Source organism: Phragmites australis, chromosome 5 (genome assembly GCF_958298935.1).
Source record: "Phragmites australis chromosome 5, lpPhrAust1.1, whole genome shotgun sequence".
In the NCBI taxonomy this organism is placed as follows: domain Eukaryota; kingdom Viridiplantae; phylum Streptophyta; class Magnoliopsida; order Poales; family Poaceae; genus Phragmites; species Phragmites australis.
Window position 1 is genome coordinate 21791683 of NC_084925.1, and position 19541 is coordinate 21811223.

Sequence of the window (19541 nt, forward strand, 5' to 3'; positions counted from 1 at the left end):
CATGCATTCTATAATGACGGAGACAAATTCCTCCTAAATGATGCTAAGATATGTAATTTTACATATTAATGTCTATTTTTCAATTTCTATATAAATAAATGATGAAACAATATGTGAATGATGCACTCATGCCAATCATATGTGATATGTGATGATTATTTGTATTGAACCATATGTCCATATGTAATATGTGATGATAAACTATATGTGAACTATATGTGCTATTTTTTGTGTGAAATTATTATTATCAGTTCGAGCCAACCGGCAGTGATATCACCACTCTCATTGTCAGTTTGAGCCATGAACATGTAATGATACATATGTAATATGTGGTGATGAACTATATGTGACATATGTGCTATTTTTGTGTGGAATTATCACTGCTAGTTCGAGCCATGAACCGACAGTGATATCACCACTCTCATTGTCAGTTTGAGCCATGAACATGTAATGATACATATGTAATATGTGGTGATGAACTATATGTGAATCATATGTGCTATTTTTTTTGTGTGGAATTATCACTGCCAGTTCGAGCCATGAACCGACAGAGATATCACCACACCACTGTTGATTTGACCCATGAACATGCAATGATAGTGGAGACATCATTGTCAGTTCGTGGCTCAAACCGACAGTGATACTGGGCTATCACTGAAACAGTTCCACAATCGACAATGATAATCCTAGACTATCACTGTTGATCGTGCAGTGCGGTTAAAAAATCAGTATTAATGGTGGTTTTGAACCGGCAAAGATAATGGTTTATATGTAGATGTGTGATAAGAGATACACTCACGTGTGATGCAAGGTGCATAATATATTAGTGTGCATACACTTGTGTGTGCATCTTCCTTGTAATTGGAAAAGAACACTAGAGAAAAACTAGTTCTCACAATATACAATGAAAGATTGTATCCATGTTTGGAACATGTATGATGTGTTAATATACAAGTGATACTCCATCTATTTCATTTTTATAGGCATGTTTGTATTTGAAAAAGTCTTCAAAAATATTCTTTAACTATTATTTTCTCTTACAATATATTATCAATTACTATAAAATCAATATCATATTAAAACAGATATGTGAAATACGAATCTATTGATATAACTTTTATAAAATTAACATGCATATAATCTGACAAATTGTTAATCAAAACCTACCAAATCTGTATTTTTCAAATCCTAATACGTCATATAATAAGAAATAGAGGAAGTACCTCCCAACTTCATACCTGCTTTAAATCTCTCCTCACACCTTGGCGCGTCATCCCATTAAAATTGGGCATCACTGATTTGCCATAGCTAAGCGTGTATCATAATCGTTCAACATTTTGCTTTAATTTTATATCACTCCATCCTTCTTTTCCTTTTGCGCTTGAGATGCACACTTTTGGAGCTACGCAGCAACGCGCGTGCCTGACAAAAAGTAAAATTATTAGGGGGCTCCCATTTATTTGAAGGACAGGGAGAGCTAGAAAGAAAATGAGACACTAGAGAAAGAGACGATGCTATGTATGATCACCCGTCAATCACATGTTGTTTTCTTTTCGAAAAATAGATTATTCAGATGTTGTCCACCTATAAAAATGAGTAAGTCCAAACTGAGGATAAACTTATGAGTAATTAAATATTTACATTGTACCAGAGGTATAGGTCAGTTTGTTATGTTTTTCTTTTGCAAAAACCTGGATCCTTCAGGAAGCTTCTTTTAAGTTACTTCATAAAGAAACTAAAATGAGGGAAAGGTTCGCCTCGTGCAGTAAGGCTTGCAGTCCCTAAGAAAAGTACACATGCACGCCTCTATAGACAGTGATCGCAGTGAGAAAAACATAGGAGAGTCACGACTCGAATTACTGTTCATATAAGATCACGGCCAACAGTTTCCTTTCAGGAATGAAAATTCTGTCACGAAGGATTTTCGTTTTCTTCAGCGCTCTAACGGTTTTTCTTTACAGTTTCTATCGTGAAGAGATTTTCAAAATCATTCTCTTCAGAACGAAATTCCTCTCGAAAGAAAGTTATTGGAGATAGAAGAAAATAAAAAGAACAGGAATAGAGAAGAAAATCAGAAAGAAAATAAAATGAAAAAATATATTTAGAGATAGTCTAAGTCCAGTGCTAGATCCTACCCTTATTTTGCACCTTCTGCCTGTCCGTGTCCATTTTTCTCTTTGGCACGTCCAATTGGAAAGCAAGGTTGGAAAATCAGCAAATATTAGTCAAAGGATCTATTTTTTGTTGTTAGGTACTGCAGTGGTATTCCTACCATTATATAATATAGTATCTTTATTATCTCTATATATATTTTGGATTGGGTTTTTCCCTACAACGATAGGAGGGGTGTCAACAAGACTCCGAGTGCAACTGTGCTAATGTATTGAACCACTGGTGCTTTTTATTGTGCTTTTTGACTAAGGGCAGTAGAGAGATGTCTTTCATAGGAGGTTATCAGAGAACTCGTGCTATAAAGGGCGATACAAATACTATTTTGTTATCTTATGGAGTGACGAACACGGTGAGGTTATAGAGATGTACTGATCTTCTTGCTCCTTTTTTTCTATCTTGTCTTTCCCTTCTTCTATTGCAAAAAATAGAGAGGGTTTAAAGGCTATATAGGAGTGGCAGCCGGTAGGAGGGGCTTCCGCACCCCTAGATATATGTAGTTGGCCTCATGAACTTCATCGGAATCAATCAAGAAAAGCCATTTATTTGTAGTGTGCCAAAGAAATTACCACCTCGGTAGTTGTCATTAGTTCCATCCGAGAAAAACTAATAGTTGTACTACTAAAAATGCCGCTTCATTTATTAGAAGACAAACTAAAAAAAATATTTCTTTTTAGATTGAGTGGTAACCTTTTGTTATAATATTCCTCTACAACTCACTTTACTTATATCCATCTTAAAAAGCGTTACATGCATAAGTCCCTCTCGCCTACTCATTTTCCAGTTTTCCTAGGGGAATTATTCGGTGTATTTTCTCTATCCATGCGTTGCCTATTATTAATACCGGACTCTACCCCATCTATCTATATCTCCTTTTTATTTGACGGTAACACATACGGCTCTCAGCCTCCATCTATCTATAGGTTATAAAGTTCTCTCTCTCTATCGATCCCAGCAAACCTGTTCGCCTGCCGTATACTAGAACTATTTTTTAGAGATGGTTAACCTCACAGTAATCTCGCCCCAGCCAAAACCTAAAGCAAAGGCGAAGCACCAAAATATTGGCCCGCCGCCGCGGCGGCGTAGTCAAGGTAAGCGCAACGCATCGTACTTGCATGGTGGCATGGCATGGCATGGCGCCTTCCGCCTCTTATAGATCGCGAGAGAGAGGGAAAAATATATATATTCCGTGAGGGAGGCGGCCAGGCCAACTCTTCCCTCTCTTCCAGCACGCGGCTTCACGGTGAGGCCGGGGCGAGCGTGACGATGACGACGGCTTGGTCGCGTGTGTGCAGGGGAGATGGCGGCGGCCGAGGAGAAGGCCGTAGGGGGCGCGGCGGGGAAGGGGAAGGAGAAGGTGGTGGAGGCATCGGTGCCCGCGGCGGCGGCGGCGGCTGGCGGGAGGGGGAGGTTCGTGGCCTACCCGGCACGGGTGGCGGAGCACGGGGACGTGGTGACGGACGCCGCGCTCTTCAGGGCGGCGCTCGAGAAGCTGCACGCGCAAATGGGCACCAGACTCAAGTAAGGCCTCCTCCAACTCCCAATCTACACCTGACCCCGCCGGCGCCGATCCGGCCGCCGCATTTTAATTTCCTTGCCGCGTTTTCATTTGTACCTGATGCCGAGATGCGGGTGTGGTTACAATTATTATCCTTGTTGCTGTTACCTTCAATTCTTGAATTCAATGCGCGAAAGTGCGAGATACAAGGGAGGAAAGAGAAGTCTGAGGCCATCGTGGCGACGGGTGATGCGAGTTTGCAATTCAGCCACGATTGGTTTGACTTTGGGTTGAGGTTCATTGTTCGGCAACGTTGGTGGTTTGTTACCCTTTTCCCCTTTTTAGAGTGACTTGAGTTGTTCGCAAAGCCAATATTACCCTTTTCCCTTTTGTTCGAGGATGAAATATCGTCGGTGGTTTGTTACCCTTTCCCCCTTTTTAGAGTGACTTGGGTTATTCGCAAAGCCAATATTACCCTTTCCCCTTTTGTTCGAAGATGAAATATGAACTAGAAACACCCCTTTGTAATGTAGATGCAATTTGATGAATTGGACAAATCGGGGGAAAGAAAATGCCTGTATTATTATTTTTAGTTTCTCTTCCCATGTCTTTGCTCAGCAAAAGAACTGATCAGCCTTCTTATTTATTTCCTATTGCTTGTTGGCTTGTAAGCCTCATCCAAGAGTCTAACCATGCATATGGTCTTCCAGGTTTAATGTCCTCTAAAATGAGTGGTCATCCTTTTTGATAGACTCAGGATAATAAAGGCAGTTCTCTTTTAGACTTTCTTTGTATTTGACTGCTGTTTCACACAACTAAATAGGGTAATCCATCTGTTGTCTTCCTGAAGTCAATTGCATTTTCTAGTCAAGATGAATATAGATATAATGCTAAGAGCTACCTGGGAACAGCATATCAGAGCTTTCCCTCCTTAATCCTACTTGTTCAAAGCATTGAGGACCCATTTTCCTTCTACGTTGAAGAGCTTGCCTAATTGATGACGTCAGATTATTAAACATCTTCTGTCACTGTTCACTTTAAGTTGACATTTGGCTTAGTTGGAGTGAGTGTTCAAGCTTATCCGTTGCAAACCAACACACTTTTTACAGAGAATAGTTCAGCTGGGTTACATAGAAAACTGACTGGAATGTTAGTCAAAGATGCTTGAATATATCACTCTTAATATTTATATCAGCTAATGTATTGTTTCATCCGTAACTTCTTTTTTAGTTGCATTAATTATTGGCCCTAATCTTATTGTTTGGCCTGCTTCATCTGGTGCATTTCTAACATTATTTTGTTTTTTATAAGGGTGCCAATTATTGGTGGGAAAGATTTGGATCTTCATCAGCTGTATAAGGAGGTCACATCGCGAGGTGGCATTGATAAGGCATGAAATTGATAAGATGATTTAGATTCAATCATTCAATGTTGCCTAACAAAGTAGTTTATCTGATGATATTACTAAGTTAATTGTGCTAGTACTGGAGTTGTATTAGTTTATTACTTTTATGTATACACTTTAGGGACATCTCTATAGTTTGACTATTTTGTACCATATACAGTAAATACTAAAATACAACATACACTAAATACTATTAACTTTCAATGAACCTGCAAATCGTCCTAATTATGAATGTGATAAAGTTATCCGCATTGGTAATCATGCTGCCTATCATGATGATCGTGGTAATATATACTAAATTCTTGGCATATAAAAAACATAGTAAAACGCCAATGCAGGCAAAAGCAAACGTAATTCTTTGTCAAATAAAAGCTAAGTTGAAGGCATGGCTGTTCAAATACTGTGGTGTTTTCATTGTCTCATTGTTTGATTTGCAAACATTCAAACTCAGACTGGTGGATAGATAACTGAATCTTGTTTCACAGGTGAAGGCCGAGAATAGATGGAGAGAAGTAACTGCATCATTTATTTTCCCCGCCACTGCAACAAATGCTTCTTTTATGTTGAAGAAATACTATATGTCACTCTTATACCATTTTGAACAGCTATACTTCTTTAGAGTGCAAGGCTGGTATCAACAAGAAATAGGTATGTGCGATCTATCGAATTTCATATCCTTGTGAGTTAGCTGGTGCAATTTTGCCATAACATATACCATGTTGTCTTTGCAGATTCCAGAACAAATTCCTTCATAGTAAAAACTGAAGCCCAAGCTTCCCACAAAAGAAAAAGGGGCAGCAATGCATGTTCGTCAGGTCAGTTTGGGTTAATTTGCTTATGTAGCAACTTATGTATCAGACAAGAAAGAACACAAACCAAGATATTTCAATCTTTCATCTAATTGAAGCTTGTGAGTTCATGTCGTGCTAATTAGACCTGTAGATCAATCGATAGCCTACTTGAAAATTTGGGTTAAAATATGCTGCCTTATGTTGTTATACTGAATAGAAAAAAATTATGGAGAACATTGATATGACTAACATAGTTAATGGGCTACTTTCTGCTGATTTGATACACTTGAGGAATGTTGGCTAACACCTTGTTCCTTCAAATGTTTCAGATCAAGCTCCGTCTTCAGATAATACTGATGTAGATGTAATAATTGATGGCAAATTTGAACATGGCTACATAGTAACTGTTATTATGGGGTCAAAATCCACTAAAGCAGTCCTCTATAATTCCACTGAAGAACCTGCTCAGGCAACTCCTGTACCTCCTGTTGCAAGTAACAACACTGATTTGAAGGGTGGACGTCGCCACCGCCGCCGTAGGAAGAAGCTAAGTACAACAGACCCCAGACATCCCAAACCAAACAGGAGTGGCTATAATTTCTTCTTCCAAGATCAGCACAGAATGCTTAAGCCACAATATTCTGGACAAGATAGGATGATCAGTAAAATGATTGGTGAACGATGGAACAATCTAGGTCCTGAAGAGAAAGCTGTAAGAGTAGACAATCTTTAATATTCACTATGCTGAATGAACAGCTATGTGTCATGCTATACATGGCTTTTGTGACTCTTACTGTATTTTAGGTTTATCAAGAAAGAGGTGTACAGGATAAGGAGAGATACCGGACGCAGTTGGCTGCTTATAAAGAAGAACTGAGAACAGGCCAGCCTATCAGCAATGCTGTGCCTATCCAGCAGAGACTTCCTCAGACAGAAGTAACGAATGACCAAGTCGGCACGAAGGTGAGTGAAGGCGATATGCTTGTGTCCAACCAAGGGTACAGCAGTAGCGATGAAAGTGATCATTCAGGAGAAAAAGCTGTAGGAGATGAAGAGCTCAACACCGACACATCTGCTGAGATGAGCATGGAAACAACTGATTCTCCTGGACAGCCTGATCCTGCTGCTGACAGAGACCGCTTTGAACTGCGGAGGAGGGAAAACCCCAAGGCTGACAAGAAACAGAATGATCCACCTGATTCATGATTTGAATGGTACATTTCTGAAGGTAGAAAAGAGTGGAATTTCAATTGCTGCCAAGCTGCCGGATTAGCCAGCTGCCTTCTTTTCAGTATCTGGTTGCTGTTTTCTGCTTCCATTTATACATTACCATTGTCTTAGGAACATCAAAGCGCTAATGTTGTCAGTTAGCACTCTGTTAGCAGTTGAAAAACTCTTCGTTCAGAATTTGCTTTGCTCACTTCCCTTTGAACTTCAGAGGGGACTGTGGTAGATAGTTAAGGTAAAATTCCCGGCATGTGAGTGGACGGAAATAGTTTTTTTAATATATTCTTTCATCCAATGTAGTTACAGTTCCTTGACCAATGTTCACTTGTTGGTAACATCAGGGAAAATTCAAAGCGGCAGTTGCTTCGAGCTACACCTGCTATTTCTACCACCAATTTGCTACTTGAGATCTGTGCCAAAGAAACTCTTATTGGAAATAGAAGTATCCTCTCAGCAAAAGTAATTTCCCGGTGCTCTCTGAACGTGTCAAAAAGTTTGAAATTTGAACAAATAACTCTGTAGTTATGTATCTTACCTATATTCTACTGTCTATGTCGATCACTGCTACAATGATTCGGGGCGTACCTGCAGAGGTGCAAGCGTAGTGGTGTATGTGCTACAGAGATAATGATCGGGAGCATCGGAGGCGTGTGTGGTGGTGTGCGCTATAATAATTGGAGGTTGGACCTGAATGTCTATACAAACATCTTTGTAATGGAAAAAACCTAGTAACCAGAAGGAAAAAAAAACTATAGGTCCAACCTCAGGCCTTTGTAAGAATAGTTTTACAAAGATACAGCAGCAAGTTTAACATCACAACTGAAGTTATAATTTTTTTTAAGAACTCCAGGAGGGGAATCTCCTACTGTATAGCAGCCATTTTATTAAAAAAAAAGGCAAAGCATCGTATAACGCTAGTACTAGGCAAGTCTTAGAGGGACAAAGGAGAAATAAAGCTAAACATAGCTGTTAATCTATTGGGACAACGAGACATGTAACATGCTCTTCATTCTGTGCAGTTTCAAGTGCACAGTATCATTGAAATTGGTCTTGCGGGTTGACTTTGCTAAAAAATCTTACCGTTATTTTGCTTCCAAATTTCCTAAGTAGCAATAGCGAACACTTCCAAGAAGTTATGATGAAAGGCCCTAGATTCTTTTTCCATCATTACAAGGAATTCTACTGACTGGTTCCAAACAATACCAAGGGAGGATCAACATCTGTCGCTGAAAAGACAGGCAAAGAAGAGGGGTGGAAAGCTGTTTCTTCCACATTTAGATTATCGAGAACACAATTGTAATTGTTATACTGAATTCTCTGTCTTTTCCTTTTAAGTATGTTGCAGGTGTTAATTCTATCTCTGAAGAAAAGCCAAGTGAATACTCTGATTTTTTTGGAGCACTTTGATTTTGAAATCTTGGTAATAAGGGCTGGAGGTGGTATGGCCTTAAAAGGCAAAGCATAAAATCTACTTGAAATATACCTGTCATTGCCCCAACAATAAATCCAGTTATCCTTTTGTGTACTCTAGCTACGCACACTCTCCAGTCGCAGCTGTAGAGTTAAGAATTCTTGGAACGCTACTGTCGACAGAGGGTATGAAAGTTCCTAAGGGGCATGTTTCACTCTCTGTAGGTTGCTATAGATAAATTCTTGTCTCTGGCAAATGAGTACATATAAGGAGGTTGGTCTTTGAGGTAGTTACCATTCCACACATCATGCCAGAGAAGAATGGTGGAGCCAGTTCTTGGACAGCCTGAAGCAACCCCTCTGAAATGATCGGAATAGCTCATGATATCCCTCCACCAAAAAGATCCTTTTGCCCTACAAGTATGGGGACCCGTCCACTATTATAGTGAGTATTCCATATCAGATTGACCCATACAATGTCCATCCTATTGTAGAATTTGTGCAAATGCTTCACTAGGAGAGCTTCATTTTGTACAACTAAATTAATAACCCCTAGTCCCCCTTTATTTTTGGGGACACAAACCTATTTCCAAGCAATAAGAGCCTTCCCTTTGGACTATCCATTGGGACCTCTCTATAAGCAATTCCTCCTGGCTCTCTCAAGGACATCGATTGTCTTCTTGGGCAGCTTGAGGGTACAAATGGCATAGGTTGGCAAGGATGAGAGAGATGAATTAACCATAGTTAGTCTGCCTGCAAGGGCAAGCAGAGGAGGTGGCTGTGATTCTCCGCTCAATCCTGCTCATGATGGGGGTCATATCCTCAAACTTCGGCCTAGTAGTACCCAAAAGCAGGTTGAGGTAAGTAAAAGGCAAAGAACCAGCGGAGCAGTCGAAAACACCTGACAGGAGCCTAGTCTTCTCAACTAATAAATTGATAGGGACCAAATAGGATTTAGCAAAGTTTACCTTGAGACCAGAAGATTGCATATAACTATGCAAGATTCCTTTTAGGCATAAGAGGTCTCTCTTATAGGCTTTCAAGATGATAATTGTGTCATCGGCATACTGAATAATACATAATTCCATTTTATGAGGTAAATTTAGAGGAAAAGACATAATGCCCTTGGCTCTGGCCTCATTAACTATGCACTACAGGAGGTATGTTGCCATGACAAAGAGAAAATAGGAAAGAGGATCACCCTGCCTTACACCTCTCTTGCAGCTGAAGCTTCTACCAGGAACCACATTGAGGAGGATAGAAGACGAACCAGAGATCGGGATTGACTCAATCCAATCAATCCATTTCCTGTTTGAACCCTAGGTTCTCCATCATTTTGAGGTGGTCCACTGTGTCAAAGGCCTTCTCAAAGTCCAGCTTAAGGATGATAATTTCTTCTCGGGATTGGTGGCATTAATGTATGTATTCAAAAGCCCAGCCCAAGCAGTCTTGGATAGTTCTCCCTTTAATGAACCTGTATTGATTCCCATGGACCAAGTCAAGGATCCTGGTTTAAAGCCTATTGGCTAGCAGTTTTGTGATGAGTTTGATGAATGTATTGAGCAGGGAGATAGGCATGTAGTCGTTGGCTATCATAGGATTATTGACTTTGGGGATCAGAGTGATGTGAGAGATATTTAAAGAATGAAGAGAAAGAGTACCCTCCTCAAAGTTTTTAATCAAGCCATAGAAATCCACTTTAATGATGTGCCAACACTTCTTAAAGAACACCCCATTGAACCTATTAGGCCTAGGTGCCTTGCCAAGTGGAATTCTCCTGACCATTTCATCAATCTTAGTTATGGAGAAAGGATTTGAGACGGAAAGCAAGTGTTCTCCGGGGTGCACAAGAGATTCAAGATAAAAAACCAAGTTAGTGTCACCAGGAAGCCCCATTATATCTCGGTAGACCTACCAGAGGATAGGAAAAATTTTGTGTCTTCATCCCCTAATTTGACCCATCTGATAGTGTACCGCTGCGTAGATGTTGTTGTCTTTTATTGTAAATTGGTGTAAATGGTTGCATAGCTAAAGAATTGCAATATAATATTAATTACTCACTCTTTCTTAAGTTTTGTTCTGATGTATATATTGGAATGGCATGTATTCCGATCTCGGGGACAAAATACATGCTGGGACTACCAGAATGATATTCTGGTTAATCATCGAGGTTGTGATTATGAATAATAATCCTCCCAGTGATTAATTAGAATATTATTTGGATGGTTCCTCACAACGTAGTATCAGAGCTTGGTTTAATTAAGTAGCCTAAACATATTTAGAATGTTGTTTAGTAAGTATGTCAACTTCACCAAGCAACTCACTAAAGTCTATTTGTGTTTCTTCTGGCCAATATATATGAAATTGTTATGTTATGCCCCTAAGAGTAATGCGTGGAAATGAGCGACGCTTAAGTGTTTGTTTTCGTGTTGTGCTGCATTTGTGTTTCATGTTGCATCAACGACAAAAGGTAAGGAATGCATCCCGATAGCGGCTAGTATCGGGGGCTCAACCGATGCGAGGTAGGGGCCAGTGTGTCCTGTAAGGTGACGGTACGGGAAGTGAATACGTTAGCAACAATGTATGCAAATGTTGCTTGTGTGGCAAGGTGCACAAGCACTGTTCGCGCGAGTGTTTATTCCTTTTCATGCGAACGGTGATGTATGAGATTGTGATGCTTGTTTGGGGAGAGATGTACTTGAGAAAGAAACGTATAGTTAAGGGTTGAGCATATTTCCATATTCTATTGTTTATTTTGCACCATGCCTTTGAACATGCATTTTTATCATTATGTAGTATACGGATCCAAATAGCGAGGTCCGACATAGCAAAGTAGCATTAGTTGGAGTTTTATCTTTCACCTATGTCGGAGTTTAACCTTTCACCTCTCTTTCTTTTCATCGTCACAACAGGATGAGAACCTGTGGCAGTTTAGGTGATCTTCCTGAAGGTTCTAATGAGAATAACCCGCCTCCACCACCAAGCATGGTGAAGGTGCTAATGCAAATTGAGCAAAACCATCAAGCTCAGACGACGCTTCTTGAAGCTCTCGTGCGTAACACGGCCCCTCATGGAGGAGGTGGGGCTGGGCGCTGAGATGATTTCTCGGATTTTCTGCGGACTCAGCCACCTACCTTCATGCGTGCTGAGGACCTGCTCGACGCCGACCATTGACTTCGCACCATCGAGCAGAAACTCGCTCTTCTTCAATGCGAGGACCACAAGAAGGCACTCTTCGCCGCCCATCGGCTCCAAGGCACGGTGGGTGCATGGTGGTCCAACTACTTGGCCATGCACCCCGTCAATCATCGGGGTGTCTTGGGCGGAGTTCCGTGAGGCATTCCGTGATTTCGATATTCCTAAGGGTCTTATGGAGATTAAAAGAAGGGAATTCATGGACATCAAGCAAGGAGGTAAATCGGTGATGGAATACGTGCATGTGTTCAACCACCTTGCACAGTATGCTCCCGATGAGGTCAACACCAACGAGCGGAGGCAATACCGCTTTGTCAATAGCCTCAGCTCGAAGATGCAAGACCGGCTATCCGCAAATGAGTTCATCGACTTCAACAAGTTGGTGAGCACATCTCTCATGATGGAGTTCAAGCTCAAGAACCACCAGGAGGAGAAGAAGCACAAGAAGGGTCTGTCGCCTTCCATGGGCGGGAGCTCTCAACGCTCCCGCACTGAGAGTCAGCCTCCACCATCTCATGAGTTGGCATTGACTGCTCCACGACTGATGTGGTTGGTGCAGCATACGGCTTTCCCCACTCCACAAGGGCAGCCTACAAGACCCGCCGGCTCTCAAGTGAGCGTGACAGGTGGCCCCGGTGGCCCGTGCTACAACTGCGGCCGTGTCGGTCACTATGCTCAGGATTGCCCATATCCAAAGCCGGGAGCTGTGGTGATCGCTTCAAGGCCACCACCTGCTCAGTCTGCACCGCAGTCTTCTCAGGCCACCCATGTCCCTAAGCGTGGCCGAACGCGCCACACCACCGCTGAAGAGGTTCATGAGGGTGAGAACGTGCTAATCGGTACGTTGCTTATGCATTCAAATTCTATCGTTGCTCGTGCAGTCGTTCTTTTCGATTTTGGAGCTTCTCACTGTTTCGTAGTGACAAGTTATACACAGCGGCAGGGGTTGAGAATCGGCACCACCCCTATGCCTTATCTTACAGATGCACCCGGAGCTAAGGTTCTTATTGAGCAATGCGTGTCTAACGCATCGGTGATTATCAACGAGATACCTTTATGTGCTAATTTGTTGGTGATAGACTCAAAGGGGATAGATGTCATATTGGGGATGAATTGACTTACCAAGAATGAAGCTGTCATGGATTTTGCTCAGCGGACCATCACCCTTAATGGTCCGTCCGGCACCCGAATTCATTTGAAGCTCGAGGCCGTTAATCCTTGCCTTTACGTTCTGAAGGCTGCCTCCACCACGAATCTATTGAGTATTCCTGTGGTGTGTGAATTCCCATATATCTTTCCAGATGAGTTGCTAGGGATGCCACCCGACCGCGCCATGGAATTCTCTATCTACCGTCTGTTGAATGGGGTCACGGTCAAGAACAAGTACCCACTTCCTAGGATTGATATCCTGTTTGACCAGCTAACTGGTGCCTGAGTTTTCTCGAAGATTTACTTAAGGTTGGGCTACCATCAAATTAAGGTCCGACCGGAGGATATACCGAAGACGGCTTTCTCTACTTGTTATGGTCTTTATGAGTTCACCGTCATGTCCTTCGGATTGATGAATGCTCTGGCGAATTTCATGTATTTGATGAACATGATATTCATGGAGGAACTTGATAAGTTTGTCGTGGTTTTCATCGACGACATTCTTATATACTCCAAGACTGAAGAAGAACATTCTGAGCACCTCCGGTTATTCTTGGTCGATTCCGAGATCACCAACTCTATGCCAAGTTCAGCAAATGTGAGTTTTGGCTCAAGGAGATCGCTTTTCTGGGTCATGTCTTGTTAGAGAACGGTGTTGCAGTTGACCCGAGCAAGGTGCACGATGTGCTCAGTTAGGTTCAGCCCAAGAATGTCACCCACATCTGAAGTTTTCTTGGACTTGCGGGTTACTACTGCCGGTTCATCAAAAACTTCTCTAAAATTGCCAAGCTAATGACTGAGCTTTTGAAGCAAGGCAACATGTTCGAGTGGTCGAGCGAATGTGAGTCCACTTTCCAGATCTTGAAGAAGTTGCTCACGACCTCTCCTGTTCTCGTTCAGCCTAACGTAGGCAAGGGTTTTGATGTCTATTGCGATGCTTCCCACATGGGCCTCGGATGTATCCTTATGCAAGAGGGCAGAGTTGTCGCTTATGCCTCCTGCCAGTTGAAGTGCCACAAGGAGAACTACCGAACACATGACTTAGAGCTTGCCGCAGTGGTGCACACTCTGAAGATCTAGCGCCATTACCTAATGGGCAATTTGTGCCGTATCTACATGGATCACAAAAGTTTCAAATATATCTTCACTCATGCTGATTTGAATATGAGGCAGTGAAGGTGGCTCGAGTTGATCAAAGACTATGAGTTGGAAGTTCATTATCACCCCAGTAAGGCGAATGTGGTCACCGATGCTTTGAGCCAAAGGGCTCATTGTCATTGTCTTAGAGTCGAGCCTGGGAATGCCACACTTTGTGATGATTTCCGCCGGCTTGGGCTTGAAATTGTTCTAGATGGTTTTCTCGCCAATCTAGAGATCAAATCCACTCTCTTGGATGATATCAAGGCAGCTCAGAAGGATGATAAGGGCATGACCAGAATCTGGGAGAATATGAAGATCGGCAAGGCCGTGTGCTTTTTCTGAAGATGACTAGGGTATTCCGTCATTCAGGAATCGTCTAGTGGTTCCGAAGGTTGAGGCACTAAGGAAGAAGATACTGGATAAGGCTCATGACTCGTTGCTATCCATTCATCCAGGGAGCACAAAATGTATCAAGACCTCAAGCCACGATTTTAGTGGACTCGCATGAAGCGAGAAATCGCTCGATATGTTGCTGGGTGTGATGTCTGCCAAAGGGTGAAGACTGAGCATCTCAAGCCAGCCAGTACACTTCAACCTTTACCTATTCCCTCTTGGAAATGGGAGGAGATTGCCATGGATTTCCTTACTGGATTGCTGAAGACCTCGCATGGCTATGACTCGATTTGTGTCACTGTGGATCGGTTGACGAAGTCCGCTCACTTCTTGCCCGTCAAGACCACATTTTTGGCCAAGCAATATGCAGAGCTATACCTCACTTGGATTGTTTGCCTCCACGGGATTCTGAAGAAGATCATTTCTGATCGAGGCACTCAGTTCACTTCTCATTTCTGGAGGAGCCTTGATGAGGCTATGGAGACCGAGCTCTTCCATAACACTGCGTATCATCCTCAAATCGATGGTCAAACTAAGAGGGTGAATTAGATTCTGGAGGACATGCTCCGGGCTTGTGTTCTCACTTATGCAAAGAGGTGGGACATTTTCTTGCCATTTGCCGAGTTCTCATATAACAATAGTTTCCAAACGAGCATTGAAATATCACCATTTGAAGCTCTATATGGCCGACGATGCTGAACGCCGTTGAATTGGTTCAAATCCGGTGAAAGGGCTTTTCTAGGCCTAGATTTGGTCAAAGAGACCGAAGAGCATGTTCTAGCTATTCGAAAGTGTCTTCTCATGGAACAATCACGTCATAAGAGCTATGCGGATCATCGCCGTCGAGACCTCGAGTTCGCAATTGGAGATTATGTGTATCTCAAGGTTTCACCTCTCAAAGGCGTCCGACGTTTCCAAGTTCGAGGAAAGCTAGCGCCTCACTATGTGGGGCCTTTTCAAATTGTTGGCCAGCGTGGAGAGGTAGCCTATCAATTGGACTTGCCGTCATCTCTTTCTGCCATGCATGACGTGTTTCACGTCTAGCAGTTGAAGAAGTGCCTCCGAGTCCCAACCGAGGTAATCAAAGTTGCAAACTAAGAGTTGCAGTCGGATCTTACATATTACGAGCGACCAATCCTAATATTGGACATAGCGGAACACAAAACTCGGCGTCATTCCATAAAGTTCATCAAAGTCCAATGGAGCAACCATTCGGAAGCTGAAGCGACGTGGGAGCATGAGGATAAAATCCGCTCCGAGTATCCTGAACTCTTTGAGGATTTGTAAATACCATTGTAACATGTGTACACTTGGAACCTCTCGCATGTATATATTCATCGCCATGTTGAATGGAAATCAAGTCTCAAAGGAGTTATGTTTGGAAGATGACCCAACCCGAAGAAAGTGGAACCTGTTTTTGCTCTCTGCTGGCTCGCGGTCTAACCGCAATTGATTTTTTGGTCTAACCGTTGGTCGGCGGTCTGACCGCCACAAGACCTGTGGTCCCACCATCAGAGCCCAAAACTCTCTGTATAGATTTCGGTCCAACCAACAAACCCACGGTCCAAACGTGTCGCGGTCTGACCGGTCCTAGCATCGGTCTGACCGCCAGGGCATAGTGGGGTCCATTGGCCGTCTTTTCATTCCGACTATGATTTTTGGTGAAATTATTCTCCGTTCATGGAAGAATCCTTCCTACCTTGTCGTCGTCAACTTCACCTTAACTTTACCGAATCTCGGGATGAGAATCTTCTTACGGGGGGAGGTTTGTCACGTCCCAAAATGTGTACTCACATAATTAAGCATAATTATACTTCTTAAGCATTTATGTTTAATTTTGTGTGATTTTGTTTTGTAACTCTAGAGCAATTCGTTTAAAGTCATTCGGATGAGAAAAACTAATCCGAGAGAGAAAAGAATAGAAATCGCATTGGAAATACTCTGTTTCTCGAGCATGTGGGCCCCACCAGGTGGGCCAACCACCCCATCTCTCTTTGGAGCAATCCCCACCTGCCCTCCCTCACTCTCCCGTGCTCCCTCTCCACCGGTCAAGCACAGGGGAGCTGCCCCCTCTCTCCCTCTCAAGCTCTCTCTCACTCCTCCCTCAAATCTGCCCACAAGAACTTGGATTCGAGATGAGTATGTGGTATCATCGCGATCCTTAGCTCATAAGCTTCCTATCCCTCCAATTCGTTTTCTCTTTTCCAAAGGATTCGAGCCGTATTTGATGTCTTTTGGTGTTCTTGGTTGAAGCACATGGAACACCAGAGTTCTTCAATTTCCTACTGTTTCCTCCTTCTCCCGGTGGTCAACAACCTCAAAAAAAGACCCTTGGGTGATTCCCCTAGGCGTACATGTCAAGAATCCATGTTTTGGTTGGATAGATTTCGAATTTAGAGTTATTGTGAAGTTCTAGTGTTCTTGAGCATTGAAGGCAATAGCCAAGTTTTGGTCGATTTCGGCTTATACGTGTGGTCCTATGCGGTAGAGGAGGTCAAGATGATGCTTTAAGTCCAAATCCCCACCCCAAAAGCCATCAGAATTACTAGAATCATCGCTGGTGAGCTCACATAGTGCTCCCGGCCGCTCCTAGTGGTCTGATCGAACTTTCCAACGGTCTGACCGTCGTTCCACGGGTCCGACCGCCCCTCGGGTCGGTCTGACCGCCAGAACCCAAACCTCTCTGCACGTCGGTGATCTGACTGCGATTTCTGGCGGTCTGACTGCGACCCCCAGCGGTCTAACCGCCCCTGTTGGCGGTTTGACCGCGGTCAACTTAGCTGAACCGTTTTCAGCTTAGTTTACTATTAGCTAAAAATTGTAAAATTCATAATAAATTCTCTGTAGCTCCAAAAATTATAAAACTAATTTTGTTGGTTTCATAATAACCTACTATACCTACTAAAAATGTCCCTAGCTATTAAATAATTAATTAAATTTCTGAGATTTATTAATTAGGTTAAAGATTTATTAATTCACCGTTAATTCATCACAAGCCCAAAATGGATGAAAATAATTTTGATAGTCTTATTATGACTTTTTATATCTAGGAAAAATATTTTCATACATTATAAAGCAAAATGTTATGGCATTTCATCATATGCATTTTTGTGGCATACATATTGCACTTCATTCATACTCATCATTGCATGCATTCTTCTTTAGTGAACAAAGAACCGAAGCATGACGCGGGTGTGAGTGAAGGCGGCAGTGAGCTCCTACATTTCTATGAATTCTGTATGGGGAGTATCATGCAAACACAAGAGCAGCAAGGCAAGAAACTAAGCATATTGCACGTTTGTTCAATTAAATGAAGTCTAAAATTTATGAACTATGCTTATGTATGTTTGCATATGTCGAGTCGAGCTTAGGTACAAGTGGGTAGATCCTATGTTGAATGCATTACTTCTACCTTGAATTATTGGTCATCCTTTCCTTGTTGCCTTGAGTATATTGTTGGTGTCTAAATTACAAGTTAAATCGAAATACTTAACAATGCATAGATCATTTGGTAGAAATCGAGCGATGAATTGTTTCATTGTTCGTGAGCATAGGCGTTATTTACTTTCATAATGATCACAATGTTGGATATGGGTTGATGATGTTGGATGAGTGGTGAGTATGAGACAAGATGTGGGTGGTGCTAGGGTGTTATCTGCTCCAGAGGAAAGTTCTGGGGGCAGGGCAAGAGAGGAACCCAAATACCATAGAACGCTTGCATCGTTTAAGCACCGATCGTCAGTGTACTCGGCTTTAGCACTTACCTTACTCACCACATGCTGATCTAATGGCACGGTGAGCCGAATACCTCTGTAGCTGTAATCATTTGGGCGTGAACATCAACGGTATGAGTGGGCGGGCTTGTAAGAGGTGCTAGTTTGCTCCGGGAGTAGTTCTAACCTTCGCGCCGAGCGATGCATGATCCAAATGGTTGGGGCTTATTGGGAGAGGTTGACATGAGTACCCCCTTATATGGATCTGTGTGGTTATGAAAGTTGTATGGTCCTCAAGTCGTGTGGGTCCAAGAGTATCCTCCTGTAGGGTGTAAAAAACATTTTAAAATACTGTGCTCTCGGTCATGAGTATACTTCTGTCCATCTGCATCAGTCGTAGAGTTTTCGCTTGTAGTTGATGGTCCGATATGTGGGAGATGGTTGAATTGGTTTTTGTTACATGTTTGTTCATAATGTTTCTAGTTATTTATGTTCAGTTGGTTATGGCAGGGTAGAGTTATGTTATTATTGGTTAAGTTAATTGCTCACATCTATGTGTCTAGATTGCTTACCGCTTATGTTTAACTTAACTATGTGGCTTTTCCTTGCTAATAGCTCAATGCATAATCCTTGGAGTCGAGCTATGTATATGTGCTCTTTATAGTTTAAGTCTTGCAAGTACCTTCGTACTCATGCCTGCGTTTTCAGGTGCTGCTGGTGAGAAAGAGCCTGTGTTTGGCTACTTCGTGTCTGCCGTTCAGGGTGACGGCAACAGTAGTTCATCCTACTCTCAGAGGTCGTGCTTTTGGGGTGTGTTGTATAGGTTTATGTTTCCGCTGCGTAGATGTTGTTATCTTTTGTTGTAAATTGGTGTAAATGGTTGCATGGCTAAATACTTGTAATATAATATTAATTACTTGCTCTTTCTTAAGCTTTGTTGTGGTGTATATGTTGAAAAGGCATGTGTTCCGATCTTGGGTACAAAACACGTACCGGGACTACCAGGATGACATTCTGGTTAATCATCGAGGTTGTGATTATAAATAGTGATCTTCCTGGTGATTAATTAGAATATTATTTGGACGGTTCCTCACATTAGCCATGGAGGGAAGCAAGTATAAGGCATGCTGAGATGGATGAGCAGGGCTTTCAGAGGGGACGATGGCAGTGGAAGTGCAGGGGATTATGGAAGATGGAGGGTAATCTGAGAGATTGAGGTGAACAGTTGCACTTGGGGTTTTCTTTGGACTTGTGGGCTAGAGGGTTGTTTGATTGAGAGGAGTGGGGCACTAGCTCTAGTACTTGGGCTGGAACCATCCAAAAGTCTGAGCGATGTGGGCTGGCACATCTCAGTAGATTTTAACCTCCATTTCTAGATGTTTCTAAATCTGGAATTGATGCAATTTAATTCCTTATGCCCATAACTGAGGTAGCTTTTGCATCTGATAGAG

At 42.3% G+C, this 19541-nt stretch overlaps 1 protein-coding gene across 1 annotated transcript; it reads left to right on the plus strand.

Annotated features, from left to right (window-relative positions):
• The first annotated feature begins 3096 nt into the window (after nucleotides 1-3096).
• LOC133918923 (high mobility group B protein 15-like) lies at nucleotides 3097-7463 on the plus strand. Its single transcript, XM_062363056.1, has 7 exons — nucleotides 3097-3260; nucleotides 3465-3690; nucleotides 4979-5057; nucleotides 5558-5720; nucleotides 5804-5887; nucleotides 6193-6575; nucleotides 6668-7463. Exons 1-7 carry the CDS (start codon nucleotides 3167-3169, stop codon nucleotides 7067-7069), a joined length of 1431 nt encoding a protein of 476 aa, XP_062219040.1. The 5' UTR covers nucleotides 3097-3166; the 3' UTR covers nucleotides 7070-7463.
• The last annotated feature ends 12078 nt before the right edge of the window (nucleotides 7464-19541 follow it).

Bases quoted from the DNA above. Each gene is read 5' to 3' on its own strand.
- LOC133918923 (XM_062363056.1), top strand. From the start codon at position 3,167: ATGGTTAACCTCACAGTAATCTCGCCCCAGCCAAAACCTAAAGCAAAG. The intron at 3,261-3,464 runs GTAAGCGCAACG...GCGTGTGTGCAG, and splicing joins GCCGCGGCGGCGTAGTCAAG to GGGAGATGGCGGCGGCCGAG. The intron at 3,691-4,978 runs GTAAGGCCTCCT...GTTTTTTATAAG, and splicing joins CAAATGGGCACCAGACTCAA to GGTGCCAATTATTGGTGGGA.